Raw genomic sequence first — 13,228 nt, 5'->3', positions numbered from 1 at the left:
GCTGTAGTAGAACTACATATCTCAGCATACCTTCCCACATTTTTGCTATTTGGCCATGCTAAAACTGTTGCCGGGCTTGCTGGGATGTGTCGTTCTACAATAGCTGGAGGGATGCTTATTGTTTACCCTTGGTGTAAACTGGGCCAAACGATGTACAGAAATCTCCAATAGTTCCCCTATTCAACCTAAATCTTGCATGCATATGGTTTCATCCACACAATTTCCCCCAGGTAACATCCTCTGTTAGAATTTTTTTTTTGCATCTGTTTTAAGCAAGTTTGAGCGCTGTGATTTGCGTTGTTGGTGTTGTTGTTGTTGTTGTTTTTTCCAGTTGTTGTGCATTGAACTGTGCAAAATTTAACACAAACCTAATTTGCACCAAAAAAAAACAAAGATCTAAAACACACACATTATGACAAATCTTTTTCAAACTTTAAAATCTGTAGGGTGTAAATTTTTCCTCATTAAAACCCTCAAAAACGTAAAATAAATCGCCCAATTCGCTATTTGGCGATTTCAGCACTTCTGTGCATGCGCAAGGACTTAAACTTAAATTTCTCACAAAACTATTACTCATGCTGAATTAAGCCCAAAGTCTTTAGACAAAGGAGATATAGGGCCTGATTCTGAGGTAGGTGTACAGAAAAAAAGTAACTGTGGACAAATCATGTTGTAATGCAAAGGGGTGCAAATACATTTATGTAGCTTTATTTTTACTAAATTTAGATTTGAGTTTGGACATGACCCTCTTACATCTTAATCTCTCTGCACATTTTAAATCTGCCCCTTAAGCTTTACTCCCACTTCAGAAACAGGGCCATAGGGGGGTAAACAGGCACATAGCGGGAGGTATTCAATTAGGCACGTGGTTTACCTTGTGACTAATTGGCAGCAAAAATTCCTGTGGCATGGTGAAAGGCTATGTAATTAAACAGCCTGTTTCCCGGGCCAAAACGTTCCGATTCATGCGTGGAAACCCACTGATTCTAAGTAAACTGTGAAATCAATGGATTTTTTTCTCGGGCCTGAGACAATTTTGTGGGGGTTTGGGGTTTTTTACACTGACTTTACTGCGAGGTTCAGCCCGACTGCGGGGACTCTTCGCGTGAGGTATTCCCTGCTAATTGAATAGGTCCGGCAGCAGTTAGCGGTAGGGTTTAATTGACTTTCCCCGCATAGTGTTCCTTTTGGTGTTGTCTCTGTCACAATTTTTTTTTCCCTGTTCTTTTTTTGACCAAATTCATTTGTTTCACAGTTTTTCAGGCAAATTAAAAAATGGTATGCTCTGTGTCAAGATGTTTTTATAGCAAATTTATTATCCCAGCAAAAGGCTTCAATCTTCAAAAATAAATGTTATTTTGTGAAGTGGCCTTTGTGAAAGAAAAGTACTTCAGTGAAATGTTTCTTAGCGCTCCAATTGGGGGTCACTGAGAACATGTTGGGGTATCTTAAGATAGTGCCTGCTCTCTCCCCATATATGTAATTTAGTTAAGTGCACTTGCTTTGCAGCCTTTTTAGTTTAAAAAAGAAATAAAAATACCATATGGCAGTGGTTCCCAAACTTTGTTGAACAACGGCGCCATCATTCCGAGCAGTGTCACTATTCCGGCATAGGTATTTTGACTGTCAGGCTCCTGACCTGATCACCTTTTTAACTAGTCTCAAATCTGCTCCTGTGCACTGCAGCTTTTCGCCTTACAGGAAAGCTGAGTAATTTAAGTGTGCAGTTGTTCAGTGACCTGTGTATTTTTTCTATATCAGAAAATTTTATCTTACCTACATATGCTATACATATCGAGAGCGCGTGGGAAAAATTACGGACAAAGCCAAATCCGTCAAAGTGAACAGCACTACCATGGCTTTCTGTTTCACATATGCCCAGTGTAATATTAAATTACTGCTTTTACAGGTGGACTCTAGGGCATTGTCTGCGGACTGTCAGATGTGTTCTGGTGGTGTGCAGGAGTCTAAGACCACTGCTTCAACCGTCAGCCCTTCGAAGCCGGTGTGGGTACGGGCTCTAGGTTGCTTAATTTGACTTGGTGCAGCTTGTAGTGCTTTAGCGGGAGGATAAGGTTAGAGCAGCTGCTGCACTTGTTTCCTATATGCGTGTTTCATAGTCGCCTGCTCCTGGCTGTGCGACTCTGCAATTGGTATCTGATCCCCCTTGGCTCCATACCATGATGTGTATAGCGTCAGGGTTTGAAAAAGTTTCCTCTTATTTGGAACGCTTTTTCGAGGATCCTCAGTTATGCACAGCACATAAACGTCTTTTTCCTTCTAGAGCTCCGTTGAAAGACTCAGAGAAAGAGGCGTGTGAGACTGGCATTGTCCCAGAGGGTGAGGACCTGGAGTCTTCCTCCAGTCACGACAAATTGGAAGGTTGTCTCAAGTCCATTTTTATAGGTTTTGGTGTCATTATTCGACCTTTTCTAGCCTTGGTATGGGTAGCTCATTGAGGGTCTTCACAACAAGTCGTCAAGGGAGTCTCTACTGGCATTGGCAGATCTTCATGTTGCAGCTGAATATGTGTGAGGCCGTGCAATTCGGTGCTCAGGTGACTTCCAGGATTTCAACTCCAGCCGTCGCTGCTCGTAGATACCTTTTGGCTTCGTGCTTAGAGTGCGGATCCAGAATCAAAACGTTCCTTGGAATCTCTTCCATTTGGTGGGGGCGTACTTTTTAGGCCAGAACTAGATACCATTGTTGTCCAGGCGACTGGTGGGAAAAGCACTGGTAGCTGTTCCTTAATAGCAGGGCCTTGCGTTTCTGAAACTTCCACCTTATTTCGAGGTGCAGCGTCCCATGGAGGTCACTCTACCAGATGCTGCTTCTTTCCAGGCAGGGGTTCGGCTTCTAAGGGTAGACTGTCTGTTGCCAATCGGCGCTGGGGGGCCAAGGCTCCAGAGAAGCATAGTGCCTAACAGGGTCTCTCTCTACCCGCATCTTGTCAAAGAGAGGTTGCTCCAGTTCAGAGACCACTGGGTGGAGTCTTTTTCAGATGCCTGTGTGCCAGTCACTACCAATTTCAGGCTCTACCTATCGAGATAGTAACTGCTCAGCGAGTTTTCACCAAGATCATGTCGATGATGGTGAGATTACTGTATCACAGTCATACCTTATTTAGATGATCTACCTGTGAAGGCTGACTCTGCTTCACAGTTCCATGAGCACCTGGATCACACCGTTCAAGTGCTTCAGTGTCTCGGATGGATCCTGAATTTCAAAAAGCCACACATGATAATTTGTCAGCGCCTTCAGTTTTTGGGAGAGGTATTCAACACATCTCTTCAGCAAGTTTTCTTGCCAGAATCCAAAACACGGACCTTACAGAACTTTGTCGGGATAGTAATGTGTCATCAGTCTATTTTTTTGTGCATGAAGTTGCTCCGCACAGTGGTCTCTACCTTCAATTCCATTCAGTATGCCAGGTTCCACTCATGGGAAACGCTCCAAAATTGGATGGGATGCATAACATCCCTCTCGTCTAAGTTTCTGATTCTGTCTGACAGCTCTTGTCAGTTGTCCAGACCTGCTACTAGGGGTATGTTCAGTATAGGTTAGGACGCTAGTCCTTTAGGATGCTACAATGCCTAGTATATGAAGTGGCTAGTTATAAAGTGACAGGTTAAAATCAATAAAAGAGTTATACCTGTGTTAAACCGAAGGAAAACAGAAGGCAAACAAGCATAAAACCAACATTGCTACACAAGGACTGCGTTACAACCATTATGTGGCATCTCCACACCTCTGGAATGAGAATTCCAGGACCAGGCTTACCACCCCTCAGTTGTTCCCAGGTCTAATCTTCAACATAAGCAGGGAGCATGGGCAGATTGGGATGGAAAACCAGCCCGGGAAATTTAGGAGAGCAGCCCTAATGGGGGTTGGATCTGTCGCAGGGGGCGGGAACACTCATAGGGAGGCGAGGCAATTAAATCGGAGAATGCAGACTCTCATCACTAAACACCCATTTAAGGAGCGAGTACCGGGTATGTTAACACCCATTTAAGGAGCGAGTACCGGGTATGTTAACACCCATTTAAGGAGCGAGTACCTGGTATGTTCTGGAGGGTGGGATAGCTGGCTAGAGGTTTGTTCAGGAGGTTGATGGTTACCATATGTCCCTGCTGGTCTGGAGGTCAGGGGTTGCATACTATATGCCCCTGGAAGTTGGACTTACCGCCCGTTGCTGAAGTCAGTGCCTCCACTTGCATCTTCTGTTCCCGCCCGCTAACGGCACCTGGAAGGGCCTGCTGGATGGAGCAGATGATAGCCTCCGGGTTGCGTTCCAGCAACGGAATGCAAATCCTGGAAGAACAGTGGTCAGAGCCTGCAGCCTGGCCAGCAGGCAGTTCAGGCTGGCCTGCGAATATACTCATGGTACCGGCCAAGTGGAAACCTATCTGATGTCCCGGTGGCCCAATCCGCCCATGGCAGGGAGCTATGGTGGAGAGCACCAGGAGCAGGCTCAGCAGTGACATTTCCATCGAACTTCAGTGTGCTCTCCACATTCTTATACCCACCCGTTCTGTTCCCATGAGACCAGGACATTTATAGTTTTATCAAAATAATGTTATCCTAATTATCCTCCTTCCATTGGCTGTTCTTCATGTGGATTTTTCCAAACAGGGTAACTACTGCTGCTGCTGCTGCTACTACTCCTACTACTACTTCTACACCATTGGAAGTTGTTACCCAAAATGCCTACACGCATCATGCTTACTGTGTGCTCAAGATTTTCTTTTTATGTCTGTGTTACTTGTCTTTTGCTGTATTGCTTACATCTTCTGAATTATGTGCATTGTTTTTGATGTCTATAAAGCGCCTTGAGTCCTGTTGGAAGAGAGCACTATATAAATAAAATTATAATAATTATTATTATATTTAGTTTTCAGATTGTTTTGATTTAATAAATACCGCTTATGGGTCCGCATGTACAGTGAGTGTGGCAGATTCCAAGAACAATTTGAAATCATAGATTGCTTACTGTGTATGGCTGCTCTAGAATATATAAATGAATGAAGTATTTGAATCTAGTGTCCATCTGTTAGCAATCTGTAATGTGACAAGCTTTTCCTTCCATATGGACAGAAACTACAAACTCCTATTGCTTGTCAGCAGTATAAAGTGATGTGGCATTAATATTCTTTCCTGCTTTGGCTTGTTTATAGCAACAGGGTGCAATGCATTGAACCAGGCCTTCGTAGTTATCAGCCACTGGCACTTCCTGAACATACTGCGATGTGGATACAATTCCCCAGTGAGGACAGAACACCTGATTAATCAATTCAAATTTCTTTCTTTCAGTGGAAACCGCCAATCATACCATCCACAAGCTGCAGCAGCAAGAGCAGGAAAATGCAAAGGTAAACATAGCTCACAGCACATTTTCTAACATGACTCTGAGATTGACAAACCATCCAGGGATCAGGCCTGTGTTACTTGCAGAGAAGCAGGAAATATATGTGCGGTCATGCCAATCTTCAGCACTCACACACTTAGCATCACAATTTGGTGCTTCCAGTTAAGGACTTTCTTGCTGTTAAAAGGGGTCTTCACTAAAAGCGTGGAGAGACGTGGGCCAAAGATTACCTGTAAATTGTTGCTTCTACTCAACCTTCACAGTGATGACTATATGCAATCATTCTCCTACTTGCCAAATCCAAATGCGGACCTCAAGGCACCTTAACGGCTCAGGTTTTAAGTATGTCCATGCTTCGCCACAGGTGACTTAATTAGTACCACACAGTCAAAATTATTTAACCATCTGTGCTGAGCCATGGATATACTTAAAACCTGGACTGTTAGGGTGCCTTGAGGACCGTGTTTGGGAACCTCTGGCCTGATTCATGAGAATATGAGCAATATCACGTGTTTGGTAGAGGTGGCTTGGAAATGTACAAAATCTGTTCATAGTGAACGAAAAATAATGAGAAATGGTAATATTCTTAGTGTATCTTTTGGATTATTGCACTGATTACATTACCTGATCTTCATTTTACATAACTTACTTACATGGTAATATGGGGTCTACAACAGATTTCAGAGATATGTTGGATATCTATTACTTTCAGTTTAGTTTGCAAAATATATAGCTGCGTGTGTGCTCTTTGTGAGGAATGCAGTGTGGAGGATTCTTGTGACACAAATGCACACGGATTCCGAGATCTCTTTTCACGGACTCCTGCCTTTATTTATAATGTATGTAAGAACATTTCAGCCTATAGATCCCAAGGCAGTTGGAATGACCTCGCAATCGTATTTATTAAGGGGACATGCAGAGTGACCTTTCTCATACCTGGGGAAGTTTTTGTGTTTGTAATAGTAAATTACTAGCATCAGGACATACAGATGCATACCTCCCAACATGACCCTCTCCAGGAGGGACAGAATGCTCTGCTCCTGGACTTCCCTCTTAATTTATGATAGCCATCACCTGTGCTGAAACACCTTTCGTATCCATTACCCTGTACGAAACAGGTGCCGGCAATCATAAATTAAGAGAAAAGTCCAGAAGTAGAGTCAGGGCCGTTTCTAGACAATTTGGCTCCCAGTGCGAGATTTCAAAATGCGCCCCCCCCCCCTATTGCTCTAAAAAAGAAATGTGTGCCCCCCCCCCCCCCCCCATATAGCCATAAAAAGAAAAAGCATGGCGCGCGCGCTCCCGACTAGGGTGTGTGGCCTGATTAAAATGGGCGTGGTCTCATTAAAGTGGGCATGGCCTCATCTGATATCATCACACCCACCACAGGGGGGAAAAAATAAAAATAAAAAAGTCCCCTTTTTACACATTACAGCAGGCAAGTGTCCCCATATTACGCAGCGCGGCAGGCAGGTGTCCCCATTTTACACAGCGCGGCAGGCAGGTGTCCCCATTTTACACAATACGGAAGGCAGGTATCCCCATTTTACACAGTACGGTAGGCGGGTATCCCCATTTTACACAGTACGCAGGCAGGTGCCCCCATTTTACAAAGTGCAGCAGGCAGGTATCCCCATTTTACACAGCACGGCAGGCAGATATCCCCATTTTACACAGCACGGCAGGCAGATATCCCCATTTTACACAGCACGGCGGGCAGATATCCCCATTTAACACAGCACGGCAGGCAGATATCCCCATTTTACACAGCACGGCAGGCAGATATCCCCATTTTACACAGTACGCAGGCAGATGCCCCCATATTACACAGTACGCAGGCAGGTGCCCCCATATTACACAGTACGCAGGCAGGTGCCCCCATATTACACAGTACGCAGGCAGATGCCCCCATATTACACAGTACGCAGGCAGATGCCCCCATATTACACAGTACGCAGGCAGATGCCCCCATATTACACAGTACGCAGGCAGGTGCCCCCATTTTACACAGTGCGGCAGGCAAGTATCCCCATAGGCAGGTGTCCCCATTTTACGCAGTGCGGCAGCGGCAGGCAGGTTTCAAGTTGAGGGGAAGGAAGGGGGAGAGGGGGGGAGAGAGAGAATACTTACGTCTTCCCGCTCTTCGGTCCCGCCGCCTCACGTCCCTCGCGCCGGCTGCCTCCTCCTTCATGCTTATCTCCTTCTCGCCTCTCCCGAGCGCTCCTGCTCAGGGGGCGGAGTTTCGCGGAATGACGCGTTTGCGTCGTGACGTCACGACGCAACGCGTCATTCCGCGAAACTCCGCCCCCCGAGCAGGAGCGCTCGGGAGAGGCGAGAAGGAGTAACAAAGTGCCGCGGCGGGCGCCCTGTGCGGTTGCACGGATCGCCCGCCGCTAGAAACGGGACTGAGTAGAGTATTGTGTCCCTCCTGGAGAGTGTCATGTTGGGAGGTATGCAGATGTGTCCTCTTACATCTTTGCTTCGTGCACTACAAGTCGTGTTACACATAACTTGCGAGTGCCGTGTGACTCTGTAGCGCAGAGCGTGTTTATCTCTAACGTCCTAGAGGATGCTGGGACTCCGTAAGGACCATGGGGAATAGACGGGCTCCGCAGGAGACATGGGCACTTTAAGAAAGACTTTAGACTCTGGGTGTGCACTGGCTCCTCCCTCTATGCCCCTCCTCCAGACCTCAGTTTTAGACTGTGCCCAGAGGAAGATGGGTGCACTGCGGGGAGCTCTCCTGAGTTTCCTGCTAAGAAAGCATTTTGTTAGGTTTTTTTCTTATTTTCAGGGAGCTCTGCTGGCAACAGACTCCCTGCATCGAGGGACTGAGGAGAGAGGAGCCGACCTACTTAAATGATAGCCTCTGCTTTTCGGCTACTGGACACCATTAGCTCCAGAGGGAGTGGAACACAGGTTCGTCTTGGGCGTTCATCCCAGAGCCGCGCCGCCGTTCTCCTCACAGAGCCGGAAGAAACTAAGAAACTGAGGCGGCCGAAGCCCTCGGGTGCTTCACTGAGGTAACGCACAGCACTGCAGCTGTGCGTCATTGCTCCCATACACCTCACACACTCCGGTCACTGTAAGGGTGCAGGGCGCAGGGGGGGGGCTCCCTGGGCAGCAATAGAATACCTCTCCTATGGCAAATGACTATATACATGTACAGATGGGCACTGTACATGTATATAAAAGAGCCCCCGCCATATTTTATTAAGTTTGAGTGGGACAGAAGCCCGCCGCCGAGGGGGCGGGGCTTCTCCCTCAGCACTCACCAGCGCCATTTTCTCTCCACAGCACCGCTGAGAGGAAGCTCCCTGGACTCTCCCCTGCTTGACACACGGTGAAAGAGGGTTTTAAAGTAGAGGGGGGGGCACATAATTGGCGATTATACATTACAGCAGCTCTACTGGGTAAACATTCTGTGTTTTTCTCTGGGGTCATATAGCGCTGGAGTGTGTGCTGGCATACTCTCTCTCTCTGTCTCTCCAAAGGGCCTAAAGGGGAACCTGTCTTCAGAAAAGAGTTTCCCTGTGTGTGTGGAGTGTGTCGGTACGCGTGTGTCGACATGTTTGACGATGAAGGCTCGCCTAAGGAGGAGGGGGAGTGCATGATTGTCAGGTCGCCGTCGGCAGCGCCGATACTGGACTGGATGGATATGTGGAATGTCTTGAATGTTAATGTAAATTTATTGCATACGAGTTTAGACAAGACTGAGGCTGGGGATCAGTCAGTTAGTCAGACCATGCCTGTCCCAGTGGCACCAGGACCTTCTGGGTCTCAGAAACGCACATTATCCCAGATCACTGACACAGATACCGACACGGATTCAGATTCCAGTGTCGACTATGAGGATGCAAAATTACAGCCAAAAGTGGCTAAAGGTATTCGTTACATGATCATTGCTATTAAAGAGGTTTTGCATATTACTGAGGAACAGGGTCCCTGACACGAGGGTACACATGTATAAAGAGAAAAAGCCTGAGATCACCTTTCCGTCCTCATTTGAGCTAAGCGAATTGTTTGAAAAGGCTTGGGAATCTCCAGACAGGAGACTACAAGTTCCCAAAAGGATTCTTATGGCGTATCCTTTCCCACAAAAGGACAGGATACGATGGGAATCTTTGCCTAAAGTAGACAAGGCGTTGACACGCTTATCCAAGAAGGTGGCACTGCCTTCCCAGGATACTGCTACCCTCAAGGATCCTGCGGATCGTAAGCAGGAAGTTACCATGAAGTACATTTACACACATTCTGGTACTATTGTTAGGCCGGCTATGGCATCGGCCTGGGTTTATAGTGCTGTCGCAGCATGGACAGATTCCTTGTCTGCGGAAATTGAGACCCTAGATAAGGATACCATTCTAATGACACTAGAGCATATCAAGGATGATGCGTTATATATGAGGGATGCTCAAAGAGACATTTGTTTACTAAGCTCCAGAATAAATGCTATGTCTATTTCTGCTAGGCGACTCTTGTGGACCCGACAGTGGACGGGGGATGCCGACTCAAAGCGGCATATGGAGTCGTTGCCTTACAAGGGGGAGGAGTTGTTTGGAGAAGGCCTCTCGGACCTTGTCTCTACTGCTACGGCTGGTAAATCGAATTTTTTACCTTATGTTCCCCCACAACATACTAAGAAGGCACCTCATTACCAAATGCAGTCCTTTCGTTCAAATAAAAGCAAAAAGGTACGGGGATCGTCCTTTCTTGCCAGAGGTAAAGGCAAGGGAAAAAGCTGCACACAGCTAGTTCCCAGGAGCAGAAGCCCCCCGCCCCCTCCCCTACGTCTGCAAAATCCACCGCATGACGCTGGGGCTTCCCTGGGGGGGCCAGATCAAGTGGGGGCACGTCTTCGATTTTTCACCACGTCTCGGTTCACTCACAGGTGGATCCCTGGGCAATAGAGATTGTTTCTCAGGGATACAGGCTGGAATTCGAAGAGATGCCTCCTCGCCGGTTTTTCAAATCGGCTCTGCCAGCTTCTCCGTCAGAAAGGGAGTTAGTGTTAACTGCAATTCAAAAATTGTACCTGCAACAGGTGATAGTCAAGGTTCCTCTTCTCCAGCAAGGAAAGGGGTATTACTCAACCTTGTTTGTGGTTCCGAAACCGGACGGTTCGGTCAGACTCATTTTGAATCTGAAATCCCTGAACCTGTACTTGAAAAAGTTCAAGTTCAAGATGGAATCGCTCAGAGCGGTCATCGCCAGCCTGGAGGGGGTGGATTGGATGGTTTCCCTGGACATAAAGGATGCTTACCTTCATGTTCCGATTTTTCTTCCTCACCAGGTGTTCCTGAGATTTGCGGTACAGAACTGTCATTACCAATTTCAGACGCTGCCGTTTGGGCTTTCCACGGCCCCGAGGATTTTCACCAAGGTAATGGCGGAAATGATGGTGCTCCTGCTCAAGCAGGGTGTCACAATTATCCCATACTTGGACGATCTCCTCATAAAGGCGAGATCTCGAGAGAAGTTACTGGACAGCGTGTCACTATCAGTGAGGACGTTGCAACAGCACGGCTGGATTCTCAATATTCCGAAGTCCCAGCTGGTTCCTACAACGCGTCTGACCTTTTTGGGCCTGATTCTGGACACAGAACAGAAAAAGGTTTTTCTTCCGATGGAAAAGGCTCAGGAGCTCATAGCTCTGGTCAGGAACCTATTAAAGCCAAAAAAAGGTTTCAGTGCTTCACTGCACCCGTGTCCTGGGGAAGATGGTGGCATCGTACGAGGCCATCCCCTTCGGCAGGTTCCATGCGAGGACTTTTCAATGGGACCTACTGGACAAATGGTCCGGGTCTCATTTACAAATGCATCAAAGGATCACCCTGTCTCCCAGAGCCAGGATATCTCTCCTGTGGTGGCTGCAGAGTGCTCACTTCCTGGAAGGCCGCAGGTTTGGCATTCAGGACTGGATCCTGGTGACCACGGACGCGAGCCTCCGAGGTTGGGGAGCAGTCACACGGGAGAAATTTCCAAGGACTTTGGTCAAGTCAAGTGACTTGTCTTCACATCAACATCCTGGAACTAAGGGCCATATACAATGCCCTACGTCAAGCGGAGATCTTACTTCGTAATCGACCAGTTCTGATCCAGTCAGACAACATCACCGCAGTAGCTCATGTAAACCGCCAAGGCGGCACAAGGAGCAGAGTGGCAATGGCAGAAGCCACCAGAATTCTTCGCTGGGCGGAGAATCATGTTAGCGCTCTGTCAGCAGTGTTCATTCCGGGAGTGGACAACTGGGAAGCAGACTTCCTCAGCAGACACGATCTGCATCCGGGAGAGTGGGGACTTCATCAGGAAGTCTTCGCGCACATTGCAAGTCGGTGGGGACTACCCCAAATAGACATGATGGCATCCCGTCTCAACAAAAAGCTACAAAGGTATTGCACCAGGTCAAGAGACCCTCAGGCGGTAGCTGTGGACGCCCTAGTGACACCGTGGGTGTTCCAGTCGGTATATGTGTTTCCTCCTCTTCCTCTCATACCCAAGGTGTTGAGGATAATAAGAAGAGGAGTGAGAACAATTCTCATTGTTCCAGATTGGCCACGAAGGACCTGGTATCCGGATCTGCAAGAAATGCTCACAGAAGATCCGTGGCCTCTTCCTCTAAGGCAGGACCTGTTACAACAAGGTCCCTGTCTGTTCCAAGACTTACCGCGGCTGCGTTTGACGGCATGGCGGTTGAACGCCGAGTCCTAGCGGAAAAAGGTATTCCGGATGAGGTCATTCCTACGCTAATAAAGGCTAGGAAGGACGTTATGTCTAAACATTATCACCGAATATGGCGAAAATATGTTTCTTGGTGTGAGGCCAGGAATGCTCCTACGGAAGAATTCCATCTAGGCCGTTTTCTTTACTTCCTACAAACTGGAGTGAATTTGGGCCTAAAATTAGGCTCCATTAAAGTTCAGATTACGGCCTTATCAATTTTCTTTCAAAAGGAATTGGCCTCTTTACCTGAAGTACAGACTTTTGTGAAGGGAGTACTGCATATTCAGCCTCCTTTTGTACCTCCGGTGGCGCCTTGGGACCTTTAACGTGGTGTTAAGTTTCCTTAAGTCACATTGGTTTGAACCACTTAGAACAGTGGAGTTGAAATATCTCACTTGGAAGGTGGTCATGTTGTTAGCCTTGGCTTCGGCTAGGCGAGTTTCGGAATTGGCGGCTTTATCACATAAAAGCCCCTATCTGGTTTTCCATATGGATAGAGCGGAGTTGCGGACCCGTCCTCAATTCCTACCTAAGGTGGTCTCATCCTTTCATATGAACCAACCTATTGTCGTGCCTGTGGCTACACGTGACTTGGAGGATTCCGAGTCCCTTGATGTGGTCAGGGCTTTGAAAATTTACGTGGCCAGAACGGCTAGGATCAGAAAAACAGAAGTACTGTTTGTCCTGTATGCAGCCAACAAGGTTGCCGGCCCTGCTTCAAAGCAGACTATTGCTCGCTGGATCTGTGACACGATTCAGCAGGCGCATTCTACGGCAGGATTGCCGTTACCGAAATTGGTTAAGGCCCATTCCACTAGGAAAGTGGGCTCGCCTTGGGCGGCTGCCCGAGGGGTCTCGGCACTAAAGCTGTGCCGAGCTGCTACTTGGTCGGGGTCAAAAACTTTTGCAAAGTTCTATAAGTTTGATACCCTGGCTGAGGAGGACCTCCTGTTTGCTCAATCGGTGCTGCAGAGTTATCCGCACTCTCCCGCCCGTTTGGGAGCTTTGATATAATCCCCATGGTCCTTACGGAGTCCCAGCATCCTCTAGGAGGTTAGAGAAAATAAAATTTTACACTTACCGGTAAATCTATTTCTCGTAGTCCGTAGAGGATGCTGGGCGCCCGTCCCAAGTGCGGAC

The 13,228-nt window shown here is 47.4% G+C and overlaps 1 protein-coding gene across 1 annotated transcript in view; it reads left to right on the top strand.

Moving 5' to 3' along the window:
* BLOC1S5 (biogenesis of lysosomal organelles complex 1 subunit 5) overlaps positions 1 to 13,228 on the top strand; it is a 192,802-nt gene that overhangs the window by 111,193 nt on the left and 68,381 nt on the right. The window contains exon 4 of the mRNA XM_063923123.1: positions 5,311 to 5,369. Coding sequence (XP_063779193.1) covers positions 5,311 to 5,369 — 59 coding nt within the window. The remainder of the gene's footprint in view (positions 1 to 5,310; positions 5,370 to 13,228) is intronic.

The sequence above is a fragment of the Pseudophryne corroboree genome, chromosome 5, assembly GCF_028390025.1.
Source record: "Pseudophryne corroboree isolate aPseCor3 chromosome 5, aPseCor3.hap2, whole genome shotgun sequence".
NCBI lineage: Eukaryota > Metazoa > Chordata > Amphibia > Anura > Myobatrachidae > Pseudophryne > Pseudophryne corroboree.
Note: the sequence above shows the minus strand (reverse complement) of the source record. Positions and strands in the feature narration are given on the sequence as shown.